The sequence below is a fragment of the Mustela erminea genome, chromosome 5, assembly GCF_009829155.1.
Source record: "Mustela erminea isolate mMusErm1 chromosome 5, mMusErm1.Pri, whole genome shotgun sequence".
Taxonomy (NCBI): Eukaryota; Metazoa; Chordata; class Mammalia; order Carnivora; family Mustelidae; genus Mustela; species Mustela erminea.
The window spans coordinates 63392382-63418881 of NC_045618.1; the positions used below are offsets into that span (position 1 = coordinate 63392382).

Consider the following 26500-nt stretch of genomic DNA (forward strand, 5'->3'; position numbering starts at 1 on the left):
TGGGGTTTGATCCTAGGACCATGGGATCGTGACCGGGCTGAAGGTAGATGCTTAACAGCTGAGCCACCCAGGCGCCCCTCTAATATTATTATTTATTTCATTTCTCAGGTTGTTCCAGCTTTCCTTATTTGTAGTTCTTTCACATTGAGTCTTGTGCCCTTATCTCTCTCCTTTTTTTGAGCACTTTAATTCATTTATTTTTTGTTGTTGTTATAATTCATTGTCTTTTAGTACATTCACAGAGTTATGTATCCATCACTACAATCAGTTTCAGAATATTCTCATTACCTTAGAAAGAATCCCCGTGGCCATTAGTCATCACTCCCCAAACTCATCATCCCTAGCCCTAGGTAAGCACTGCTTTCCATCTCTACGGGTTTGCTTGTTCTGGACATTTTGGTCCCTTGTGACTGGCTTCTTTCACTTCGCACAATGTTTTCAGGGTTGTGTTAATTTCCTACAGTTTCTGTAACAAATTACCATAAACATGGTGGCTTAAAACAACAGAAATTTATTTTCTTGGAGTTCTTAAGGCTAGGAGTCTGAAATGATGGCATCGACATGGCCATGCTTCCTTTGAAAGCTGTGGGGAAAATTCTGTTTTATGCTTTTCTCTGGGGTTCTGGCCGCTGCAGGCAATCCTTGCCTTACAACTGTACACTCCTACCTCTGCCCCTGCCCTTAAATGGCATTCTCTCTGTATGTCTCAGTTGTCTTCACTGCTTTTCTTAGAGGACACGAGTCATTGGATTTGGGGCCCACTCTAATCCTGTATGACCTCATTATAACTTGATTACATCCAGTGTAATCCAAACAGGGTCACACTCACAAAGAGTGGTTAGGACTTTTGGAAGAGAGTAACTCAACCCACCAGGGTTCTTATGCATTGTAGCATGTATCAGACTATCATTCCAGTATAATCAATAGTAACACATTGTGTGAATAGGTCACATTTTACTCATTCATCAGTTGATGGACATTTAGATTGTTTTTACTTTTTGCCTATTCTGAATAATGCTGAATAATGCTATTCTAATAATGAACATTCACATTAAGTTTTGGTGTGGTAGCTGTGTGTTAGGTCTGTGGGAAAGAACTGCAAGACGTCTCTCTGCTGTAAAACTATGTGAAAGACCTAATAGATTTTTAAAATCTTGGGTATGGGTGTATCCCAATAATCTGTGCAATTCTAGGGTGTGATAGTTTAGGAGTGAATAGGGTTTGAACTCATTCATGTTTAGAGGGTGTCTGAAATTGAGAACCACGCAGATCCATCTACACTGACCCTGAACATGGCTGTAGAGAAATTGGATCTCGAAGTACAGGTGGGGGATTTTTGAAGTATGTCCATATTCAAGTGGAGGTCAAAGAAGCCCAACTGAAGGAACTCCGGACTCACAGCAACAACTGTGGATTGAACAAAAGTTTTTTTTAAAGGGGCTGTTTTGAAGATTATGATTCTGACTTTGGAGGAGCTATGGTGATTGGCACTAGGAGGAATCACATGTAAAATTCCTTAAATAAAGACTTATTGACTTAAAAAAAAAGTTTTGGGGGGTGCATGGGTGGCTCAGTCAGTTAAGCATCTACCTTCTGCTCAGGTCATGATCCCAGCCAGGGTCCTGGGATCGAGCTGTCAGGCTTCCTGCTCAGCAGCGAGCCTGCTTCTCCCACTGCCTGCTCCCTCCCCTGCTCATGCACCTGCATGCACCCACACGATCTCTCTCTCTCTGACCAATATCTTGAAAAGGAAAAAGGTTTGTATGGACATAGTTTTTCATGATTTGGGGGTATATGCCTAGGAGTTAATGGGTCATAGAGTAACTGCGTGTTTCAACATTTTTAACAACTACCAAACTATTTTTCACAGAGGCTACACTATTCTAAAGTCCCACCAGCAGTCTTATGAGCATTGCATTTCTCCACATCCCAGCCAACACCTTTCTCTTTATTTAGAGTAATCCTAGTGGATGTGATAGGGCACCTCATTGTGGTTTTGATTTGCATTATCCTGATGTTTAAAGGCTTTGAGCATCTTTTCATGTGCTTACTAGCCAATTGTATGTTTTCTTTGGATAAATGTCTATTAAGATCTTTTGTCCATTTTATAACTGGGTTGTCTTTTTGTTAAGTTTAAGAATTCTTTATATATTCTAGTACCAGTCCCTTATCAATTACATGATTTGTAAAAATTATATCCCATTCTGTGTATTGTCTTTGCACTTTCTGGTAATGTCCTTTGAAGCACAAATATTTTGATGATGCTCATTTTATCTACTTATTCTTTTATTTCCTATGCTTTTGGTTTCATATCTAAGTAATTGTTGCCCAGTCCAAGGTTACAAAGATTATGCCTATATAGGCATACATGCCTCATTTTATTGTGCTTCACAGATAATGTGTTTTTTACAAATTGAAAGCTTGTGGCAGTCCTGCATTAAGCAAGTCTCTCAGTGCTATTTTTCTAACTGCATTTGTTCACTTCATTTTGGTGATTCTTGAAATATTGCCAACTTTTTCATTATTATTATATTTTTTATGGTGACCTGTAGTCAGTGATTATGACTCACTGAAAGCTCCAATGATGGTTAGCATTTTTAAGCAGTAAAGTGTTTTTTAATTAAGGTTTACGTATATATTTTTAGACATAATGATAATGCACACTTAGTAGACTACAGTATAGTGTAAACATCACTTTTTTATGCACTGGGAAACAAGCTAAAATCATTTGATTCACTTTATTCCGGTGGTCTGGAACCAGACCTGCAATATTTCCACAGTATGCCTGTATTTTCTTTTAATAGTTGTATAGTTTTAGTTTCTACATTTAGGTTTTGGATCCATTTCCAATTAAGATTTGTATATAGTGAGCCAAAATTAGGGGTCAGATTTCATTCTTTTGCATGTGAATATCTAGCTGTCCCAGAACCATTTGTTCAAACAACTATTGTTTCCACTCATTGAATTGTCTTGGCACCCTTGTTGAAGATGAACTGACCATCAGTGTAGGGATTTATTTCTGGACTCTGAATTTTATCCCATTGATTTATATGTCTGTTCTTAGGCCAGTTCCACTGTCTTGATTACTGTAACTTTGTAGTAAAGTTTGAGGTCAGAAAGTGTGCAACTTGGTTCCTTTGCAAGATTGTTTGGCTATTCTGTGTTCCTTGAATTTTCATGTGAATTTTAGGAATCAGCTTATCAATTTCTGCAAAGAAGTCAGGTAAGATTTGGGTTTGGATTGCACTGATTCTGTATGTCAATTTGGGATATATTAAACACCTTAACAGTAATGTCTTTTGATCCATGAACACGGCCTAGCTTTCCTTCTATTCAGGTCTTTGCTTTTGGCAGTGTTTTATAGTTTTCAGAGTAGGAGTTTTGAATTTTTTTTGTTAAATTTATTCTTAAGCATTTTATTCCCTTGATGCTATTATAAATGGAATTTCAAAAAAGATTTATTTATGTATTTGAGAGAGAGGGAAAGGGAAGGAGAGAGGGAGGGAGGGAAGGGAGGAACAGAGTCCCCAGCAGACTCCCCACTGAGCTCGAGCCCAATGCAGGGCTCCATCTCAGGACTCTGAGATCATGACCAGAGCCAAAATCAGCAGTTGGACACAGGCAAATAAGCCATCCAGGCATTTTTTTCTTAAATTTTTTTTTCTTAATTTCATTTTCAGTTTGTTCATTGCTACTCTACAGAAATACAGTTGATTTTTGTATATTCATCTTGTCTCCTGTACACTTGCTGAACTAGTTCTAATAGTTTTCTAGCAGATTCCTTAGGTTGTTCTGTACCAGCTCATAGCATCTGCCTTTGTTGTTTTTTTCTTGCCCAATTGCCTCAGTAGAATCTCCAGTTCAATGCTGAATAGAAGTGCTCTGAGAGCATACATCCTTGTTTCTGACTTTAGGAGAAAACCATCCAGTCTTTCACCATTAAGTATGTTGTTAACTGTGTGTTTTTTGTGGATAATCTTTATCAGGTAGAGGTAATTCCTTTCCAGTCCTAGTTTGTTGAGTGCTTTTTTTTTTTTTTTTTTGTAAAGATTTTATTTATTTGACAGAAATTACAGATAGGCAGAGAAGAAGCAGGCAGGGGGTAGGGGGGTGGGAAGCAGGCTTCCCGCTGAGCAGACAGCCTGATATGGGACTTGATCCCAGGACCCTGAGACCATGACCTGAGTCGAAGGCAGAGGCTTTAACCCACTGAGCCACCCAGGTGCCTTGTTTAATATTTTTATCACAAAAAGGTGTTGAATTTAGTGAGATGCTTTTTCTGCATCTATTGAGATGATAGTGTGGATTTTTTCCTTTATTAACATGTTGTATTGCATGATTGATTTTTGTATGTTGAACTAACTATATCCCAGGAATGTTGTATACTTGGTCATGTGTATATTTCTCTTTCTGTGATGCTAGATTCAGTCTCCTAATTTTTGTTGGCAATTTTGTGTCTCTATGCAAAAGGGATATTTATCTGTAATTTACCTCTGATGTCTTTGGTTTTGTGTCAGGGACTTACAGAATGACTTATGAAGTATACCCTCTTCTGTTTTTGGGAAGGATTTGTGAAGCATTGGTGTTAATTCTTTAAATGTTTGGTAGATTTGAAGCTAATGAAGCTGATCTTGTGAAATTTCCTTTATGGGAATTTTTTTGTTTACTAATTTAGTATCTCATTAAATGTTCAAATATTCTATTTCTTCTTGAGTCAGGTTTGTTAGTTCCTGTCTTTCTAGTGATTTGTCCATTTCATCTAAGTTATCTAATTTATTGGTGTATAATTGTTATAGCATTCATTTATCATTTTTTCATTGTTGTGAATATTTAAAGCTAAAAATTTCTACTCAAGCCCTGCTTTAGTTATATCCCATAAATTATTTTTATCGATTTTTAAATAATTTTGCAATTTCAGTTTGTAATTCTTCCTTGATCCAGTTGTTGTTAAGAGGTTTGTGGTGGTTTTTTTTTTTTTTTTTAAGATTATTTATTTATTTATTTGACAGAGAGATCCCAAGTAGGCAGAGAGGCAGGCAGAGAGGAGGTGGGGGAAGCAGGCTCCCTGCCCAGCAGAGAGCCCGATGGATGCAGAGCCCGATCCCAGGACCCTGAGACCATGACCTGAGCTGAAGGCAGAGGCTTAACCCACTGAGCCACCCAGGCGCCCCAGCTGTTAAGAGTTTTTAAAAACTTTTGGTAGAAAGGCTCTTGTGTTTTCTGATTTTGCTAAGCATTTTTGTTGTGTGTTTGAGTATGTATGATTTCAGACAAATGTGATTTCTATTTTTTTAATTTGTTGAGGTTTTTTTTGTTATGAATATTCCCATGGACATCTAAAAAAATTTTTTTTATTATCGTGTGGTTTACATGTTCTCTGCATTGAGGGTGAATATGTGTGTCTTTTTTCTGATAGTCTGGAAGTTTTGAAAAAAATTCTTTTCACGATCACTTTTGTATCTTTATATAATCTTTATTACTAGATTTAGCAGTTTTCTTTTCACCCTGGTGATAAAACATGAGGAAACCAGTGTATTTCCACCTTGTCTTTTTTTTTTTTTTTTACAGTATTTCTACATTGTTTATAATGTTTGCATGCATAGAGATGTTCTTATGCTAGATTAAATGGACTCTGCTCACCTCTAGTGATTAGCCCAGCATTCTGTAGTCCACTATGGCAGTCCCTCCCCTGTAATTTCTTCAGAAAGGCTCACGGGCACCTTTTCTAGGGTCTCTGAGTTCATATTTGAAAGTGTTTGTTTATTGCTTTTATACTTACATGAAAGAACATCTGTTCTTTGCTAGGTCAAAGGATATGTACATTTTTAATTTAAAATACATGGTAAATATTTCCACAGTATGCCAGTTTACACTCCTAAGTAATACCTGCCCACTGTGCTAAAGGTTATTTTCTTTAGTCTTTGCCAGGGTGAGAGGCATAGAATACACCCTTCATTTTAGTCTTGGCTTGCAGTTTGGTTCCGCCCTTGTGTCAGAGATCGCACGTCTTGTAAGGTACTTCAGACCCTTTGTCTTTGTTCTCGAAACTACTGGATTATGTCCCCCTCTCAACCCCGCCATTAGTCTTTTTGGTTTTGGAGGCCCTTGTTATATAAAGGAAATTACCCGTTTGTGTCATACGAGATACCAGTGGTTTTTTTCCTAGATGAGTCGTGTGTTTGTTTTTATTTTGTTAATGACATTTATTACTACTAGGAAAATGTTAATTTTATGTTGCCTAGTGTTCGTCAGTCTTTAGTTTCATGGCTTCTGTTTAGTTTCATGCCGTTTAGGAAGGCATAGCCCCACTATGAGATAATTTTTTTAATTTTTATTGTTCTGTAGTAATAATAAGTTGTCCTCCACTCCATATATTTTTGAGCCACAAATCCTGAAGAGTGTGTATTGGCATGATGTATGAAATGGGTCTCTGCTATAACCTTTTTTTCACATGGCACCCAGTTGACTCAGCAATATTTATTGATCCATGGATCAATGTTTATTGATCCATTTATTGGTCCATAGGTATTTATTTTTTGAAGTCATCAGCGTAGCAGTGGGAGAAGACAGAATTCCCCAGGAGTATATTATTGAGGGAGAAAAGAGGGCCTACGCCTGAGTCTTGAAAGAATCCTAGAGTATCAGTTTTGTTTGTGGAGGGTGAGCCAACCCAGGAAATTGGGAAGGAGCACCGCAGAGATAGGGAGCCAGGAAGGAGCCAGGGCACTCTGGAATGGAGTATCTCAAGTGGAAGGGAGAGGCTGGCTGAGTGGAAGTTCTCTGAGGGAACTTCCTGAGAGAACTCTGAGTAAGATGGGCCTGGAACTGTGGATCAGATCTAGCCACATGGACGTCACAGGGACCTGGGTGATTTACTGTTTGGCGGAGTGGTGAGGCAGGTGCTAGGTTTAAGCGGGTTCAGAAGGGAGTGAAAGGTGGGAGATGGCAAATGGTGACAGTTGTTTCAAGAAGCGTATCTGTGGGTGGGAGAGCAAAGACCCCTGTGAGGAAGGTTTTTAATGGGTTTGCATACTTAAATGCTTATAGGAAGCATTCAGCGAAGCGGGTGAGGCAGAGGCAACAGGTGAAGGAGGAGACGATCAGCAGTGGGAAGTTCCCAAGAAGAGGGCACAAAACCTCAGTCTGAGACAGAGGGACCCGCCTAAAGTAGGAGAGACCACTTGGAATGTTGCAGCAGGAGGAATGGAGGCAAGGATGGAGGTGGAACTGTCGGTGTTCACCTCTTCTTGTCTTAGAGTAGCAACAGGTTAAGAACTGATGATAGAGGTTGGTGCCTCTAGATGGATGATGCCTGTTAGGTCCAGCAGGAGTCAAGGTCATGTCCTTGAGTTGCTGGCTGAGATAAAGGTGGAAGGAACATATTGCAGATCCAGAGGATCATCCCCATCTGGTTCCAAATTAGGACCTTTGGTTTAGCCGCTGTATGGGGCGTGGCGGGGCGTGGCGGAGCGCGTGTGGAGGCGCCAGGGTCAGGCTTCTCATAGCGTGTTGCTTTTCCTCCCCCTCTCCTGCTTTCTGCTTGGGCTTTGTTTGCTATCCCACTGATCCCAGCTCTAGCCACGGCCACAATGGTAGAAAGCCCTCCCACTCCCACACCCACTGATGCTCTCTGCTGGGTCTTCTGAGCTCCGCGTCTGTTCTGGTTCCTTTTGGGAACTCTCCTACAAGCCATCTTTGAGCCTATGCCTTGAAGCATAAGGGGAGATCATCCAGGGACAGGTTTCTATTGCTCTCAACTTCTTGGCGGGGGGCATCCAGCCTTCTGTAATCCCAGCGGGGAAGATCTTTTACGATTGAGCCTTTATGTTGGAAACTGTTGGCACAGTTCAGAGTTGGAGGAGATAATTCTGCATGGGCTTTCTGGTGCTCTGCTTTTCTCTTTATCTGCCTTTGCTCTGATCCTGAGCATTTTCTTTTTTGCAGGGGGACATAAACTTGCCTGATTCCAGTGACTCCTGGATAGGGGATGTTCGGGGCAGTTCCACAGTGAGGAACAGTCACCTGAGTCTGGCTGGGTCCACCTGGAAGAGCTTAGCTTACAGTGAGTGGAGGGGGCTGAGGGCACATAGCTACCTGCCTGGTTTGGGGACTTTGGGGGCTGAGGTCTCCTAGATCCTAGGGAGTCACTGGCCTGAGGTTATCAGCCCCCAGTCACTGTCCCTCAGGAGGCTGTTGCTGCCCTGATGCCTGGATAATCATGCTGTCTCACAGCCTCTGCCCATTCATCGTAGGCCACAGAACCTCCCTGGGCAGCTGCTGCTGTTCTCCATCCAGCCTCTCCAGCCTGGGGACCTGCTTCTCCTCCTCCTATCAGGACTTGGCCAAGCACATCATAGACCTCTCTGTTGCTGATGTGAGGAACTGTTCCACTTTTCCCCGTGGTTCCTTTATCAGACCTGTGCTGGGTGGGGAGGAAGGGAAAAGAGGGAAAGAGCGGGGCACTTGAGGGCCGCATGGCTGCTAGTGGCTCTCCTTGACAGAAGGGGTATTGGGTGCATGCTGGCTGGAGTGACTGGCTAATCCAAGGGTCTGGTTTGTCCTGTGCCTGCTAATGTGGGTGTGATCGCTGTGTCTCCAGGTGATGGCTGCTTGCTCAGATAATCTGCACAACCTTTTCAGCGGCCAGGCAGCAGCTGGCTGGAAGTAAGTGCCTTTGCCCAGCATCTTGTCCTAGCCTGCTGGTTGTCCTTTTGGTCCTCTCTCTTTTCCCTTCTCTGCCCTGGCTTCCTTGAGTCCCTCTCCCCAAGCTGCGACTCTCTGACCCTGGAGCCCAGTTTTTACCTCTTCTTCCTCTTCCTTACCCTTGGTGTTCCCCAGCTATCAGGGTGAGGAGCAGGAGGTCCAGCTTTACTACAAGATGTTTTCTTCTACTCGGCATGGCTTCCTGGGGGCAAGCGTGGTGTCCCAGCCACTGTCTCATGTGTGGGCAGCTGTGAGTGATCCGACCCTGTGGCCACTGTACCACAAGCCCATCCAGACAGCAAGGCTGCATCAGCGTGTGACCAACAGCATCAACCTGGGTGAGCCTGGGGAAGGCTTCCCGTGGGCTGTGGCCAGGGACAGAGGGAGCAGGGCTGGAGGCAGCCCTCTTGGGAGGCCAGATGCTCAGATGACCTTTGGATCACTCAGGCTGCAGAACGATGGGATATCGGGGGTGCTTCTGGGCTGGGAAGTCTGTCCACACACCTCCTGACTCTCTGCATTCCTGACCCTCCAGTATACTTGGTGTGCAATACCACCCTGTGTGGCCTGAAGCAGCCCCGGGATTTCTGCTGCGTCTGCGTGGAAGCCAAAGAGGTGCCTGTCTTGCTGATGGTAAAGATATTATGGGCAGAACTTGGGCTGGGGTGCTGTGAGAGGCCATCATCGTGGGCATCAGGACCTCTGAACAAAGGAAGTTTGGGTAGGCATGACGATAGCTTAGAGGCTGGCTTCACTGGAACCTGTCCCTGTCTGACCCTTGTCACTCTCTGTCCCCAGGGGCACCTGTCTGTCATGGCAGCTCAGTCTGTTTATGATACATCCATGCCGAGACCCAGGAGGGAGATGGTCCGAGGGGAGATCCTGCCTAGTGCCTGGGTTCTACAGCCTGTCACTGTGGAAGGAAAGGAGATCACCAGAGTCATCTACTTGGCCCAGGTGATCCTCCCTGCGTGGCTGGCTACGTGGAATGCCTTGGTTTGACCCTGGTACCCCATGGGAGTTTGCTCTTTAGCTGCTTGTCACCCTTCAGTGCCCATGCCCTATGTCCCAAGAGCCAGAGACGTGGGCTTCTTGGGTCACAGTAAGGGGGTGGTCTCTGGGGAATTAAGGCAGGAGGGGGCAAAGTTGCTCAGTCACCAAAGAGCTCAGCAGCCTTCAGCCTCTCTGTTGCCAATGTCCTCAGGAAATAGTCGTGGCAAGGGAAGAGCAGCAGCCTCAGCAGAGCAGAGTGAGCATGACCTGGGCTGTTTCTTTCCTCTCTACTCCCAGTTCCCCACCATGACCTTCAGTAGCGGGAGGGGAAGCCCATGCCAAGATCTGAATAGCAGAGCACAGAGGCCTGTAAACTCTGGAACTGCAGGCAGTCGGAGGAGATTTTCCCATCACGACAGCCCCGGGTGGCTCCTTGTGCCCGTCAGGAATGGAACATCTGCATCTGTTCACACCTTTAACTCTCCTCTCTGCTTAATTTCAGGTAGAACTTGGCGCACCAGGCTTTCCCCATCAGCTCCTGAGCTCCTTCATCAAACAGCAGCCGCTGGTGATAGCCAGACTGGCTTCCTTCCTTGGTAGTTAGCATCATACCGTCAAGATGGTGCTGCAGAGCCGCAGGCCCAGGATGCGCCAGTGACACTAGGGTGGCTCTCATCACTCTGTCCTGGGATGCAAGGAGAGGCAAGGCTACCAGCTGTGGCTGACCAAGCAGATAGCACTCAGAGTGGCCAGCAAAGCCCCAGCAGTACTTGGGTCACAGCTGCGTCCTCTGCAGAGCGAGGGGACCTGAGCTTTTGGCCCTGGCTGGCCAGAGTGAATGAAGCTCAACTCACTGTTTTGGACTCCTTACCTTTCTTTCCTGCCCCTGGGACCCGGTGGCAGACAAGTTGCTTGAAGACCAGGATTGGACGCAGCCAGCAGAACTGGGGAAGGGCGGGTCTCTGGCACCATGCTTCCTGGCTCTGGCCCAGCCCTCGGGCAGGGAGGGAAGCAAGCAGCCATTGGCCAGGACTGCTCGGAATCTGCCTCCAGTGTTCAACTCCACTGCGGGATGGAGTGTTAGAAAATAGCAAACCAGAAAAAGGGTTTAAAAAAACAGCTGCACAAACCACAACAGTGTTTCAGAATTGTTTCTCCTTTGGTTTTTTACAAAATGCCTTATTATTAATTTTTGTATTTTCCCCCCTTTCCTTTCCCTCACAGGAGAGGACATTTGGGTCTTTGCCTCATTCAAAGTATTGAGCAATGCTCAGTCTTGGAGCCATCACTCCAGAGCTCAAATGGGAAGACCACTGTAGAAGCAGGTTGGACAGATTTGGAGTCATGAAGGGGAATCTAGGTCTTTGAGGAGGGGTAGGGATGAGCAGCTAGTTGTTGGCTGCTATCCACACAAGAGGAATTTTAAAAAGCTGAAAAGTTGCTTTTTGAAGACTGGAGAGAAGATACTAGAACTCCTAGAGGAAGTACATGACTTGTTAGGAGGAAACTCAGTTCCATTCCTCACCTCCCTCAGGGCCTTGGTGCCAGCCTTCAGTGGTCTCTTGGGCATCCTGCTACTGGGGTAGGATGGGCTATTCTAGGAGGGGCTGGGAATGGGCTTGGTTTTCTTGTACCTCAGCCTGGCTGAACTTGAGCTTTGAGTTTGCCATATGGTGATGTGGAAGTGGTTGGGGTGGGAGAGAGTCCCACCTTCCATTCTGGTGCCCAGAGTCTTTGGTGGAAGAGGGCGACCATATGGGGTTGGAAAAGATGTGGTGAAAAGTTTCCTGTATGGTACAGTGCAGAGATTTCTTTAGAAGTGTTCGCAGGATTTTCTTTTTCTTTTACCTCAGATTGTTATTTATGTAAAACTGAAGGCTTTTTAAATTGCCTTTAAGTGTATTTTTCTGGTTAATTTTTTTTTGTATATTTAACACCCTATTTATGTACTCCCATCTCTGTTCATTGATTGAAAGAGTATACTTGTAAATTAGAAGTCCTTGGTGTCCTTTCATTTAGTGAAGACTCCTGTATCATTTGAGTTCAGAATTTAGCCTGGAGATGATGACAGCAACACCTCCTCATGGCCCAGTCTGAAGATATATGGTTCATACAAATACACTGAGCTCTTCCCATGAGCTCAGCACAACTCTGCTCGAACAGCAACCTGATCAGTTGCCCAACTGTAGCCAGCTGTAGCCCAGATATACAAATGAGAGAGGATACCAGAGCAGTTACTCACGCAACAGCGACCACAACCCCCTGGAAAGAAGCTCTTTAACAGGTGAGCACCTCTGGGCTTCTGGGCAGAGCTGGCAATGGGAATCCGATCATATGGGTCGCTAAGAGGCGACAGACACTATTCCCCTTACCGTTAGAGCCACATACCTGGCCTGAGTCAGCAATCTCAGGAATATCAACTGAGGCTGATGTTGGATTCAAGGTAGTCCAGGGCCCCAGCTCTAAATGATGATGAGGAAGTCATATTTTGGTTTCGATGCGGGGGTGAGGGGGGGCTCTCAGGCTCTTCAGAATCACCTGGAGAACTTGTTACACCCCAGAGTTTCTGACTGAGTGGGCCTGGACAGGGGCCAACACGTTTGTATTTCTAGGAAGTCCGAGGTGATCCTGAGGCTGCTGGTCTGGGGACCACACTTTGAAAACCACTGTTTTAGACAGTTCGCAACCAGCAGATACATAGAAAAGGACCTAATTCGTTCACTAGTTTACGAGCTGCCTGTGATTCCTAAGTTTATCTTATTGCCTAGAGAGTGGGCCTTTAAGGTTCACACAGGCCCGGGCGCCTGGGTGGCTCAGTGGGTTAGGGCCACTGCCTTCGGCTCGGGTCATGGTCTCAGGGTCCTGGGATCGAGTCCCACATCAGGTTCTCTGCTTAGCGGGGAGCCTGCTTCCCTCTCTCTCTCTCTCTCTGCCTGTGATCTCTCTCCATCTACTTGTGATCTCTGTCAAATAAATAAATAAAATCTTTAAAAAAAAAAAAAAGTTCACATAGGCCCATGATAAGTTTCCTGAATTGGGCCCATGCTGCATTGAACTGAGCTTAAACTGGGCTTGAACCCAGCACCTGCGGCTTTGGGCTTGTCTCCCACCTGTCCCATCCATGGGGAACTGCCCCAGGTCAAGTGGCAGCTTCTTACCTCGGGGGTCGGATTCCGAGGACAGTGCTTATGTTCAGCCACATCTAGTAGGCACACAAAGATAAAACCCTTAAAACTCTTTTGGTTCCCAGGCATTTGGCACTTCCTGAATTTGCTATAGTATAAAATGGATTTAAAGAACAACGATAAAGGCCTTTAAAAAGAGATTATGGAAGGAAGGTTCAGCTGCCAAAACCTGTGAAAGGAGCAACTGGGAAGAGAAGAGGGAGGGAATGCACCCAGAAAAGGTGTGACCGCGAGATCTTTCTGTGCAGCTGGCCGCCAGGAAGGACTTCCCACCAGCTTTCCTAAGGTGCCACCGCAGGCCCCCTCTGCCCAGAGAACCTGACACTTCCTTGGGTCGCCTCTTTGACAGCTGTGTGCTTTTCCCCAGGAAACACACATGGATGCGCAGGCAGGAGTTTTTGCAAGACATTAATAGGGTTCACGGAGTCTTCTTCCTCCAACACAGCCTGAACCTCTCTATGCTGCTGATGCAGAAAGACCATGAATTTCATACAAGCGAACTTCATGCACATTACCAAGGTAGTGCTTGTCAAAATCAATGGATCAATTAGACACACAAAATACTCCTGAGCCAAATCACAATCTACCCCCACCCCAACAAAACAAGCGTGACAAGAGCTGCCTCGCCATCTAGTTTGTTAGGGAGTGGCTGTTGAGTGGAGACTTTGCATATTAACTTAACCTTATAGGGAGATATATGGAAGTCGCTACTGTTGGCAAGAAGGTAACAGGGCCCCAGGCTCCAACAGGATGGAACATTTAGGCACTGCTACGTGGCCAGGCCATTAGTACAGCTCTACTCTGTTGTGCCCACCTTCAAGCCCACCTGGGACTTTGCAGCCTGCTAAAGGGAAGAGTCAGGTGAGAATAACTAGACAGGAACCCTTTGATAAAGAAAACTGTTTATTTTAAAAAGCTCTAATGTTCTGCCCTGTGCTTGGCCCCTGGATGGAGCTATGGTTGAGAGTTAGTACCTGTACAGGGCTGAAGGCAGAGAAGGTGCAGGGCAAAAGCCGGGTTTCTGGCGGGTCAGCCCCACCTCCCGTGTTGTGCATTTTTAAGAAGATGGCAGCAGTCCAGCTCCTGGTGGTAAGAAAATGTCGACTCCCAAGATTCATGTTTTAACCTTCCCCACAAGTTAAGCAGAAGTCATCTGCCTCTGTCATGATTTCCAAACCACAAAGTTTTAAGGGACGCTGGGGTAGCAGCAAATGGGGCTCAAGTCCTGGGTCATCAAGCCCACACATGTCATTTAATAATCCAAGTAATAAATGCCAACTCTTCAGCTCCAGGACTGGAGTCTCTAGGCTTTGCCTTCATAATCCTCAATCAGGCGAACCCTCCTCCTTCCTCTAGGACTCGGGTGGTGAGCCTGCAGTCGGTGGGATGCCAGGCAGCCCCACACTTCCTTCACACGTGAGCAGGAGGCCTGACTACAGACTCAGCTACTCCTTCCTCAGCAAGGGTCAGCAGTGAGCACACGGAGGCGGGCACGGGGCCTCCTCCTGAGGCATAGTCAGCCGGGATTCCAGGGTTCTGGTCAGACACCCAAGACATGGCTGCTTCTGAGCCCTAGCTCTGGGCCAGCACCGTTCCCCGGTTTGTTTGCACCAACTCACAAGCTCTTAGCTGGGGTTCTGGCCTATGAGGCTCAGCTAGAAACAGGTGGAACAGTGTCGCTAATTCTTCAGAGAAGTCCTGGAATAAGCAGAAAGATGACAGACAACACTGACTGACACATAATTCTGGATGGTACAATCTTTCTACTAAAAGGCAATATCCAATAATCTTTCTACTAAAAGGCAATATCCAATATCAAGCCCGGCTAAGCAGTGAATAGACAACCTTATTTTTTCCCACCTGCCTTCTACACTGAAATGGACGTGACCCCTTTTCCCAGGAGTACTCTGGGACATTCAAGTTACACCAGGGAAAGTGAAATCTGACAGCAGACTCCACCACGGAGTACTTCACACCAACATGTTTCATCTTGACAAACCGTAGGAGGTATAAATCATTCTGCCCTAGATCACAATAACATTAAGTACCAGCTGAGATTAAAATCTAGGTTATTCTGATTTTAAAAACTCCTACTCACGGTACCACGCTGCTTTCCAACTACCTACCTGCCTTCCCTCTTCCCTCCCCCCACATCATCTCAGGGCGGTCCTGAAGGTACCTGACAAAATCCACCGAGCTTTCGGAAGATCTGAAGAATGCCTGGGCCCCATCACTTGCCTCATTTCAGGATAAAAGGGCATAGGACACCCGTTCTCTGTCCAGGTATGAGGAGATGAGAACAACTTACCTTTGGCCACTGGGCGTCACGGAGGCTGCCCAGGCAGGCCTCTATCTCCGTCCGTCCCATGAGCCCTTTCTCTACCAGCTCCCGGAGCAAGAAGAGGAGCAGGTCCCACTGCAACACATACGGAGAAGGTCAGGGTGGCTAGGAACACACAGCGACCTTGACTGATCCAGAGGACAGAAAACTGCCAAAGAAGCTGCCTGGCGCCCACGATAGGGTGTCAAAGAAACTGAGCACCACTGCCAGAAAAGGGGAGTAAAGGAACCCCGGCCACGGCGGTGGGGTTAGAACAGGACTGCAGAGGGCTAAGGAGCCTGACTGCCCCCGGTCTGCCAGCTCACCTCCCTTGGCCGAGTATCTGCCAGAAGCCCCACATTTCTTGGGCTCAGCAGCAGTTGCAGTGGAACTGGCACCTGAAAGTCATCCTTCCACAAGGAGAGCAGCACGTGCAGGAGCCTTCGCGCCTGCCCTCTCTCTAGCCCGCGGGGTGATGGGGGCCCGAGGACAGGGATGTGGTCTGCCACTATGGGAAGAGAAGAAAGCCCAGCTTTAAGAGACGGAGGTAGGGTCCCCTAGCTGGCCCCTGGGAGGAAGAAGAAAACAAAGCTCCATGTGTGTCTAATCTTGCTTGTACCCAGCCCCGAGATCTGGGGGATCTGGCAGAGTGAGAGAGAAGTCACGGAAAGGAGTCATACCAAGGAGGGATGCTAGATCCACAGAGCACTTTGCCAGATGCTGCTCGGCAGGTGGGCACAGGAACTATGGGGAAGAGGCAGGGAAAACCCCAGGTGTTAGCACCATCCTTACAGCTGCAGCCCCAAGCCACTGCAGCTCCGGTTCATGGGCGCTGGACAAAGACACTCAGCGGAGCGCTATGCTGTGGCTCACCTGGCGGCACTGCAGTGTCTGGCCCAGCTGGCCCAGGAGCTGCTCCAGATGGTCCGGAGAAACTCCTTCCTCAGGGTCCCGGGGGCCCACAGCCAAAGACAGCACATCCTGGAGACAGCAGGGGTGGAAGCAGAGTGAGACTGCATACCGGGCTGGCACCTGGGAGGCCACAGAGAACGCGGCCTGGGGCAGGGATCAGCCAGTGGAAAGAGGCAGAAGGAAAAGGAAGACGGCCCCTGGATGAAGTGGCGGGGTCAAGGTGCCTTAGACCTGGGGCTCAGCCGGGACCGCACAGCTGGGAGAAGCAACCACGTGGACACCAACAGATGAGGAGTGGGAGCAGGTCAGCCGAGGAACAACATGCTGCCTGAGCTTGAGATGTCCCTCGTCTTCAGAGAAAGGCAAACCTAGCCAATTCCCAGAGAGTGCCTGACTTGGCAAGCACTTAGGGGAGCCGTCCTGCTCCATACATGGTGGATTTTCTCTCTCTCAGGCTTCTCTGTTCATCTTCTCGGGAAAGTCCGGTTTCAGTAGAGAAAACCAGTAGCTAATGGTCATTTAGCCTTTTCTTCTCCCTCCTGGATACTCTCCATCTTTAGCTATTCCTCCTTAGCCCTAGTCCTAATCTTTGGCCCTACCAATAAGTAAAGAGTTGAGGCTCTGCCCCACTGCTCAACTCTGCTGCTGTAGCACAAGAACAGCCTTAGGCAATTCATAACTGAACAAGTGTGGCTGTGTCCTGACCCCTACTCTAGACAGGCTCTAAATTTTTCAGGTTGAGAGCAACGATAGTTTATTCTTACCATCAGTAACTAAATAAGCATCACCTCCCATAGAGGAGAACTACTGAAATCCGATCTCAAAAGCAGGTAACTGCCCCTTAGAGACTTTCCTACCTGTAAGTACCAGACAGGCCCTCGTGACCTGGCTCCCATCGGCACCTGTGTAATATGCAGCCCCTCCCAAACTTTCCCATCTGACTTCTTCCCCTTTCGGTGACTCAAGTACCAGAAGTCCGAGAAGAGCAATGAGGACAACCGTTCAGTTCAGCTCTGCCCCACCGAACCCCATTGTCATGATGGACACCGGACTAGCTGCACAACACAGAAAGCAGCTACACGAAACACTGCAGCGGACGCGAGGAAGGAGGGAGACCAGGAAAAAAGCGGGGAAAGGGCAGAGGGGAGGGGCGCAGGGAGGAGGGGAGCTGTGTACTTTGATCTCGGAGATGAGGTGGGAGGGGAGGGGAGCGTGGTGCTCACAGGCTCGGGAGCAGCCCCTCCGCTCCCCCCGGGCAGCTGCTTCAGGACCCTGGGCTCGAAGTGTGCGACTCACTGCCGCCTTCACCTCTCTCCTGATCAGTGCTGCAGGTCAAAGGGAGAACAGAAAGGGGTCACACCACGCCAACGCATGCCCAGCACTGTTTCCAGCTGCCTGGTGTTCCATCTCCCCAAGGGCCTCACACTTTCTGCCAGTCCACTTAGGAAGAACCTGGCCAGCCCTCCCCTAGCCCAGACCTTACCTGTGATGTTGGCTGACAACCAAGTACAGGCTTTCTCTGTTGCAAGCCCCACAGCAATGTTCTCTGCGCTGCTTAGAACCTGTGACCCAGAAGAAGTGCAGCGTCAGGGGCCCAGGGAAGCTTGTGGATGACATGAACATGCAAGGCGCCCCCAAGGCTGGGACCAACCCACAGGCCCACCCGCCACCAGCAGCCTCATGCACGCACAGCCCACAGCACACTCTCCCACCACCAGACACTAGTGTGCAGGCTCTCGGCCTCGTCCCTACTTACAGCTGCTGGGGTCTCCTCGGGAAGCAGTGCCCGTACAGCCCCAGGGCTTTTCTTCTGACAGAACCTGAAAAGAAACAGAAGCTTTCAAGTGATGGCTAGAGATTTCAGCCTGGCTCACAGAAGGAAAGGCCAAGGGCACCCATCATCTGAACCAGGGTGGCCCTGCCTTGTGGAGGGTATAGTGGGGTGGGGTGGGGGGAAGAGAAGCACTGTCAGTCCTGAGCCCACCCCTGATCCCTGATGCGGGGAGGGATGGGACACCCAAACCCTCTCTTCCACATTCAACTTCAGACGTTGGGTCCTAAAGCCCAAGAAACGAGCCTACAGAGGAAGCAAAAGAACAAGGTGTGGTGTGGGGGGGTGGTTTGGAGAGTACATGGAATAAAAGTGTGTGTGAAAAAGTCAGAAAAAGAAAAGCTGAGAGCAGGGACGAGGGTCCGAGTAGACCGGTATCTCTTACTCCCGCCCCAGGGTCAATGCCTGGGCCCCATGGGGGCACAGCTGGGAACACAAGATCTCCAACAGCTGGGCTGGATCTCCTCCGTCCTGTCCCTGGGTCACCAGCTGCTCCTGAAGAAGGGACTCGGCCTGGCGCACCAGATCTGCCACCAGCGTGGCCCTGCAGCAGGGACAGAGAGGCTTGGAGATAGCTGAGGGAGCTGAATCAGAAAGGGGCTAGAAATTCAAAGAAATCTGGTCAGAACTAACTTCAAAGAACATTAGCAGTTTGAGAGTCCCCACCACATCCTTCCCCTCAAGCTAACTTGCCTCAGACTGGCAACACGTTAGGAGATTTAAAAGGGGGAGCACGTGAGGGAATGAGCCCGCACCCCTCCATGGATCTGCCTTCCCAACCCTCTCAACCCTCGCTCACTTGATGTGTTTGACACAGTTAGAGCCAATTCTCTCTGCCACAAACTCCACAGTCCTGCGCAGGGAGGGCGGCTGGTTGTGGAAAAAGGCTTGGGCCAGCTGTGCCTACGGGGAGGTGGGAAGAGTGGGTCGTTTCCTTTTTCTTTCCCTCCCGGAGCTCCCTGCCTCCACCCAGCCCCTCACCTGCAGCCCCTGGCTGGTCCGGGGAGGCTGGGCTCCAAGGCCGGTGGTGGTGGTGGGAGTGATCTTCCTCACAAAGCCCCCACTCCTCCCACTGCTGCCCGACACCCAGGATGCGAGCAGTTTTCGGAGCTCTCCTGCATCAGGGAAGCCCGAGTGCTTAGTTCCAGAGCCACCCCTACCCTCCCAGGCATATTGGGCTTTAAGTATTTGTGGAGTAAAGTGGCTGAGGCACCCGGGGAACGCCTAAGGAGAACAACGTGTTCAGGTGTGAGGCCTACAGGATGCCTGCTGGGTACTCAAAAAGGGACAGGCCGAGGACCGAGGACCCTGGGCGGCAGAGCATCAATGTCCTCACCAATATAGGGGCAGCAGGTGTAGAGCAGGTGCTGGTCCACCACGGGCATGCCATCCTTGGGGAGAGAACAGAACAGAGCTAAGGAGGCAGGTTTCTCTTCCTTCCCACTGTGCCAGAGATGGGACAGTCGGGGAAGAAAGTTACTCTAGGAACTCCCAGCCTGCCTGCCTCCTTTATTCCCACCCCTATGGCTCTGGCTGGACCCCAACACTCACCAACCCAAGCTCTGAAGCTACTGTATCCACCTCCAAGGCATCCAACTGACCCTCTTCCAGAAAGAATAGGTCCTCAGGGACTGTGGGAATCTGACAAAAGATCAGGGCAGTGCAAGCTGCAGTCTGCACTACAGACCTCGTGGCTCCAGGAGCAAAGCCACCTTCCTCTAAAACCATGGGATTCCCACCTCCCCTTCACCTCCTATCTTCTAAGTCTGACCTCAGTCAGACTCAGATATCCTCCCACTCCCCAGCTCCCGCCACACTGGCTGCCTCCCTTCCCCAATCTGGATCTTCCCTCACTCCACTAACCTGGAACAGCCAGCCCAGGACAGCTAGCAGCAGCAACTTGTTCAGGAAACACATCTCCCCTTCACTTTCCTTTGACAAGACCAAGCTCCTAACAGGAACATTAGGGCCAAGAAAGAAATGGAAGGGAGTAAAAGAAAGCTATCATAGGGAAGGTAACTCTCAAAAGCAGCCCAAAAGGAGACAGCTGTCATGCAGGCGAGCACGATCTACCCACTGCCCTTTCCCAGATCTGTATTCCCTCTTAGCTGGGCCACAGGAGGAGTCGAAAAGGCACAATCGAAGTGCAAGGAACCTCCCCGGTTCTGCCATGGACCCAAGCCTGCATCTTCCCTGGGGATCAGCCTTGGCCTGGGCTATGTGGCCTCCTCCCTGACAGTGCCCTCAGCTCTAGCCCTGCCCTCACTGCACTCACCGGTGTAGGTGCAGCAGGACAGTGAAGATGCTGCGGTAATAGTCCAGCAGGGGCACGATGTGGTCAGCGAGGGAAAGGAATTCCACCAGCCAGGGCACGGTGAGCACGGCTCGGCGGGCCCGCAGCCCCTGCTGCAGCAGAGCCCGCACGTCCAGGGCTGGGGGCACCTGGCAGGGCAGGGCTCGATCAGTGGATGAGGCTGGGGGCCAGACATGCCCTCCAACTCCAGGGCTCTGGGGCCCCTCTCAGCCCTCCTTACCAGAGCCCCCATTCACCTGGCTCCTCAGGGCCAGAATGGAGTCCTGGAGCTCACGGGTTGGGGGTGGCTCAGGCCCCCGGTATGGCAGGAAAGCCACAAAGCCCAGGAATTTAGCCAGAAGCCTCAGGCTGAGCAGCACCATGGCAAACTGCCTCCGTTCCCCCTGCAAGGGATCAGGGAAGTAAAAGGTCCTAAGCATAGGGCTTCTAGAATAATTATGAATCTCTCATAAATTCTTGAAAATAGCCCCTCCCTCCTAGGTCAGAACCCTGTATTCTTCCTCATTCTGCTTTCTAACCTGCCAGTCCACGTCTGATTCCCCATCTTCATCGCTAGGCTCAGGTTGGGGCAAGGCAAGGCTGTTGAGCTCCCGGATCTTCAAACTCAGACTGTCCATGAGATGCTGATTAAACTGGAAGCTAGGAAGGAAGGGGGAAAAAAAAAACAAAGAGAGAGACTGGCAGAGGAGTAGAAAGACCCAGAATAGAGAAGAGGTGCTGCAGACAGAAAGGCACAGTGGGGTAGAGAGGCGAGGCAAAGGAACAGTGAGGTTACCTACGTGGGTAAAAGAATGACAAGGGAAACAGAGGCAGAAGTGTGAGCTGCAAGGAGCCTGGCCATTGCCCAGGCCCACCCTGTTAGATTCCAGGCAAAGAGAGAGACAACTGTTGCCCTTCTCAACAACTGTTACCCTTCTCAAAAGACAAACCTCTCCTGGTCCTAGCCCCACTCCCTGCAAGACACAGGGGACCTTTACCTGCTGGCACTCAGGATGAAGTCCCTGAAAAAGCCCTGACAGCCTGGGAAGGTGGGGGGTGGGCAGGGTCCCCCGCTGCTCTGAGGGGCCACAAGCCTCTCCTGCAGGCGCCGCAACCGCCCCAGCTTGTCCGCTCCAAGCATACTTAATACATCCGGAGCCTCCCCCAAGACAGTGCCTCCAGTGCCACCAGGACTCTGACACATCTGAGGCAGAGGAAAGAGGAGACAAAATAAAAAGGAGGACTGAACAAAATAGGGCAGAAGTAATGAACATTTAGGGAATGCCAACCCCGTATCAGGTGCAACAGATCTGTTTTTCAAGGTAGGGATGATATCGTTTTATAGGTGAAGAAGCTAAAACTGCAAGGTGAAACATTTGCCTACGGTCCCTGGAGCTAGAATTCGAAATCAGGCCCAAGTAGTGCGCCAGTGCTCTCTCTACCACAGCACAAATTGAGCGCAAGAAGTAGTGAGAGTCTGCAGGCGGGCAGGGCGTGGAGGACTCATGAGAGAGGGTCTGGCTCCTCTTTGTCTGCCTGATTTTGGCCACTGCTCCCCCACCCCCAAGGGAACAGAAGTGTTCAAACTCCAGCCCAGGACCTGTCTGGCTGTCCGCCCCATCCCAGAGTACCAGTCATTACTTGGCTGCCTTTAATACCTACTATCCCCTGTAATTTCCTGCTGGGGCTATTACCTGGAGAAGTTGTTTCTGGAAAAGCCGAACAAAATGGCTGTGACTGCAGGCTGCAGAGAGCTGACCCATCATGGCTCTGAAGAGTAAGAGGCAGGAATGTGAGGGAAGGAGGAAGGGAACAGAAGTCTGAGAGAATGAGCTAGTCCTTGGGCTCTTCAGTCCTTTACCAGGGGCCCGAGCAGACCTTGGCCAGAGTTGGCCATCACAAGGTAACAGGTAAGTACACCTCACAGTAACAGGTAAGGGACACCTTCCTTCCTCAGCATCAGCATCCCTCAAGGCTACAGACATTCTTAACATGATAAGAAGTGTACCACCCCTCTCATCTTCAGTCTACACTGGGCTCCAGTGAGTTTCATGACCCAAGTGGCAGGCAATTCCCTGGACAGAAGATACTCTCTCTGCAACTCATCTCACTATGCGAAGTCCTCAGAACTGCTGAACTCCATGATGGAGAAAATGGGAAGTTGGAAACAGTCTAATCAGTGACTTGGGCCAAGTACTCCATCACTCTAGCAATTTGGGGAAAGGGTTTTGCACTTAACTAGACATTAGCCATCACAGAACAAGTCTGGGTCACGTCTGAGTGCAAGGAGCTAGCCAAACAAATCCCTTCTGAGTTGGGCCAAAGCTGCCAGTAACTAGAGATGAAGGAGCACAGAAGGTAACTGCGGGCTAGCGGTCGGGGAAGAGCCCCCCTCCAGTCAGCTACCAGAACACCACTAAGCTGCCCACTGCCGGAAGCAAGAGAGGGACAACGTGACCAGTGTGGGAGCACCTACCTGATCCTGCTGCCCAAGCCCTTCTCAAAATCCCAGCCAGGCTCCTCGTGCCGATCTTCCCATTCTCGAAGGACCTCAAAAAACACGTCCCTGACAGACATAAGAATGCCTGATCAACTGAGACACGGGTGAACTCACCGACTACGAGGAGTGCCTTCTCTAGCTCAGAGGAACGGAGGATGGGACTATCCACAGCCCCATTCCTTTTCCTCTCCAAAGTTCTCTAGATGACGAGAATGCTGCAGACCCAGTGGCAGCATGCCAAAGGACTCACAGACCCTGGTGCACAGCAAAATCCGGTTCTCTCTTATTGGAGAACCCCGTGACTAAAGTCATACACCTGTGAGAAGGCTGCTAAAATCGGAGGTTCAAGTCCACCGCAGGAAACAAAATGAAGGTCCATTTTGAAGGCCGTTCTGATGGGTGAAAGGGAAGGGCCCAGTGGTGCTAACCTACCACCTGCTAGTGCCGAACTCCTAGTTTCTATGGAAACAACATAGGCTGCCTATCCCAGGGAAAATGCCGCCTCGTTTCCTCCCCAAAGTTCCCTTTTCTTATCACCTCTGTTTTTTGAAAGTATGAAAGGCTCGGTCACTGGAGAAGTTGGCACGATTGTCTGTTTCTGGCTGAAAGGAGACAGCTTGAGCAGAGGGTGGCATCGCCAGAGAGACCTAAAATACGGGAGTGACATTAGGGATGGAACACTCACAGGTCGTGCTCAGAAAACTTCACCCCCGCATTTCTGCCGAGTTAGCCCACGTGACAGTAGGGTGGTGGCGCCAGGCTGCCTGAAGGATGAGGCTGGGGAAGGTGAGGTCCGGGCTATGCAGGGTCCCTACCTTGGCAACGCTGCCCTCATAGGCAGCTCGGAGGCGGCCTTGCAGAGCAGGAGAGAAGCACAGCAGCCGCTCGTTCTCAGCCAAGAGCTTCAAGGTCCCTTTGTCCAGGTAGGAAAGAACCCTACAGGGACAAGAGTGCATCTGACTGAGAAGGGGATGCACTGCAAGTAGGAAGCAGGCACCTGTGCACCACAGAGAACATTATCAGGAACATGGAGCAGGTATGTAAGGCAAAGTCATGGGCCGAGTGTTTAAGATGCTGGAGGCAAGGGGGGCAGGAAAGACCCCTAAGGAGCAGGGAAAGATTAGACACAAACCCAAACGGCAGATGCCAAGACTATAGGGGGCAATTTGATTCTTTCAGGGGTTAAATTCATAGCCTTGACACAAAATGATAGGCTACATGTAGGAAGAGGCCCAGGGTCACTGTGCCTTTGGAAAGCCCAAGCACTTACCCCATGTGGCCAGAGAAGCAAGTGGACAATGGGAATAAGGCTTAAATGCCTCAGCTGGGGAAACTCACTGAAACTGATGCTCCAAAACCTGCACTGCAAAGAAGACACAATCATGGACACTCTGGAACAGTGGGCTTTCCAGGGAATCTAGAAGGATAGTACCAAGTTGTCAGTTAAGAACTGTTTCATCTCCAGACCTCGTTTCCAAAAAGAGGCTTGCCCACTAACCTGGTGCTCCTGGACTTGGTTCAAGGTCACCGTCCTTGGTGGCCACCATCCTCCGAGCAGTAAGGAGCTGAAGGACGAAGAAAAGCTCCAAGAAGAGGTTTGGTACCAGGTTCTCTGGATATAAAAAGAAACCCCAGGGTGTTCGGTACCATTTGGAACCAAGGCTCAGTTTCGCACACCTTACCATTTTTCCTACCCCAGCCTTCCTCAAGCATCCACTCCAGCACCCTTTGCTCCCACCCACCGGCAATGCATGAAGAGTAGACGAGGGCTATCAGCTCCAGGCGCTGGCGGGAAGACACTCTGGCAGGATCAGCGGATTCGGCTGTGAGGTTTCCTGTCCAGCTAGGGAGGGGAGGCCCCAATTCTGAGGTGGCACAGGTGGTAGAAGGTGACTGCTGCAGCTGCTTAGAGCTATGGGGACAGAAAGATGTCATGAGCAGTTCCCCTAGCTTCCAGCACACAGCCACACTCTGGTTCCTCCAGAGCAGATGTCCACAGCCCAGGAAATAGACCCAAGGCTCCCATGGGCAAACTAATCTCAGGGAAAAGCCCTTCAGATCCCCCAGTGGGAGGAAGCTGACAACCCAGGGAGTGGCAAGGTCATACCGCTCCTTCCTGAGCATCTCCCGCTCCTCTTGCAGACTTTGGCACCCTGGGGGAAGGCCATGGCCCCAAGGGCTAGTGTCCGGGACTGAGGGTTGGGAACTGGGGACACAGTTGATTGGGGGTGAGGTGAAGCAGGTCTTGGGCTTGGAGAGTGACCGCTCTTCGCTCACCGGAGTTGGATTGATCCTGCGAGAAGGCTTCGTCCTGCTAAGTGGCCACAGGTTTTTATCAAATTCCTATCTTCCAACATGTCCCCCTCCACCGCCTCAAGGGCGGGGGCCGCTTGCAAAGTGCCCCTCACTACTGTGGTTATCTCACCCCCAACCTTCCGGCCATTCCCACACTCAACTGCGGAGCGCCCGGCCCTAATTTCCTGACTCCCCTCGCACAGCCTTCGTGCCACCCCGCTCATGGGGGAGGGCTGATTCTCACCCTGCAGGGCCGGGGGGCACCGAGCCTACGGGAGGGAACTCCTCCAGGTTGCTGAGGTTTGGCGGATCAGAGCGCACGAGGCTGGGGCTGCCGGGGCTGCCAGAGCCCCTGGACCTCCGGCCCCCAGCCCAAGGCTGACTCTCTCCGCCGACCCCCTCCTCCAGGCCCCCAGGGCCGCGGCCTCCCCGCTCGCGGCCCGGCCCCGGGCCCCGCCTCCTGCCCCCGCGGCGGGCCGAAGGGGCCTCGGCGGCGGCAGCGCTCGAAGGCTCGGTCGGAGGGAAGAGCTGGCTGCGCGCCCCGCGGCCACCCCGCGGCTGGCCCCCCGGCCTCCCCGGCAGAGCTGCCGAGGAGCCCGGGGCCTTGGCGGGGGTTGGGGGGCCCTGCGGGAGGACGCGGCTGCTCTGCTCCCTCAGGAAGTTCAGCAGGAACGGCACGAATTCCTTCCGCAGTGGCCGAAGGGAGCTCAGCGCGGCCGCCTCCCCGGGGTCATCCTGAGCGAGAAGCGGCAAGGGATGAGAGGGTCAGCGGCCAGCCCGGCGCCACGAGCAGCCGGGACCGGAGGGCACGCTGAGGCGGGCGGCCCGGACAGCGGCCCCTAGTTGGAGCGCACTCGGCCCGGGCTGACAGCCAGGCACCCTAGAGAAAAGGGACCTGAGGGATGGTATCTCCGCGGAAAGCAGATTCCGGTCAGGCCCGGGGGTGTGCAGGGGCTGTTACCTCGGAACTCTGGGCGCTGCGAGCGATCCACCGCACCGCCGCCGCGACCGACACCTCTTCTCGCAGCAGCGACTCCAAAACGGCCGCCATCCCGGTCCGGGCGCTTGAATGCGATTGCGCAGGCGCCGGCGCGCCACGGGCGGCCTGGGAGGGGCGGAGCCGGCCGGCAGAGCGACCGTTGGGCGGCTGGGCGGAGGGGCGGGGCAGAGGGGCGGAGCCGGGGCTTCCCCGGGCTGAGTTCGGGCTCAGGCCTTCGGGCAGGGCCGCAGCCGGCTCCGCGCCACCTGACCACAGGCGAGGCCCAGCTCCGGCTGCCCGGGCGCGCGGGGCGACCTGTGGGGACTCGACATGACGGGAGACCGAGGACCAGGGAGAGCGGATGGATGGTAAAGATGAACAACTTTCCGGAGAGACACCTGCCTTCTACGATAAGCACACACTTTTCTTTCAAGAGGTTTTGCCCCCCCCCCCCCGCTTTTTTTTTTCTTCAAGATTTTTTTTTTCGAG

General features: G+C 50.3%; 2 protein-coding genes across 12 annotated transcripts in view; one reads left to right on the plus strand and one right to left on the minus strand.

Annotated features, from left to right (window-relative positions):
* Positions 1 to 11689, plus strand: part of STARD9 (StAR related lipid transfer domain containing 9) — a 124084-nt gene extending 112395 nt beyond the window's left edge. For 5 of the 7 annotated variants that reach the window (XM_032343447.1, XM_032343448.1, XM_032343449.1 and 2 more), the window contains 7 exons: positions 7945 to 8062; positions 8253 to 8374; positions 8600 to 8664; positions 8839 to 9041; positions 9239 to 9336; positions 9502 to 9660; positions 10199 to 11689. In XM_032343447.1, coding sequence (XP_032199338.1) covers positions 7945 to 8062; positions 8253 to 8374; positions 8600 to 8664; positions 8839 to 9041; positions 9239 to 9336; positions 9502 to 9660; positions 10199 to 10300 — 867 coding nt within the window. In that variant the 3' untranslated portion in view covers positions 10301 to 11689. Of the gene's footprint in view, positions 1 to 7944; positions 8063 to 8252; positions 8375 to 8599; positions 8665 to 8838; positions 9042 to 9238; positions 9337 to 9501; positions 9661 to 10198 lie in introns of those variants that run through there. The other 2 variants (XM_032343450.1, XM_032343452.1) reach the window with 2 other exon arrangements.
* A 2077-nt stretch (positions 11690 to 13766) lies between these two features.
* Positions 13767 to 26118, minus strand: CDAN1 (codanin 1). 5 transcript variants are annotated; one of them, XM_032343458.1, is made up of 28 exons: positions 25994 to 26118; positions 25277 to 25767; positions 24845 to 25048; positions 24480 to 24649; positions 24236 to 24349; positions 24076 to 24154; positions 23553 to 23673; positions 23275 to 23384; positions 22714 to 22803; positions 21932 to 22007; positions 21236 to 21441; positions 20777 to 20897; positions 20495 to 20641; positions 20220 to 20386; positions 19808 to 19895; positions 19496 to 19585; positions 19281 to 19335; positions 18926 to 19059; positions 18744 to 18847; positions 18330 to 18488; positions 17870 to 17933; positions 17597 to 17675; positions 17290 to 17438; positions 16075 to 16182; positions 15882 to 15945; positions 15528 to 15709; positions 15190 to 15297; positions 13767 to 14579 (listed from the first exon to the last, which is right to left on the minus strand). In XM_032343458.1, the coding sequence occupies exons 1-28, from the start codon at positions 26081 to 26083 to the stop codon at positions 14454 to 14456; spliced, it is 3696 nt and encodes a 1231-aa protein (XP_032199349.1). In that variant the 5' UTR covers positions 26084 to 26118; the 3' UTR covers positions 13767 to 14453. The 5 variants fall into 5 exon arrangements, with proteins under 5 accessions (XP_032199349.1, XP_032199351.1, XP_032199348.1 ...); XM_032343460.1 differs by having other exon boundaries at positions 24076 to 24100; positions 24845 to 25051; XM_032343457.1 differs by having other exon boundaries at positions 24845 to 25051.
* Positions 26119 to 26500: the final 382 nt, after the last annotated feature.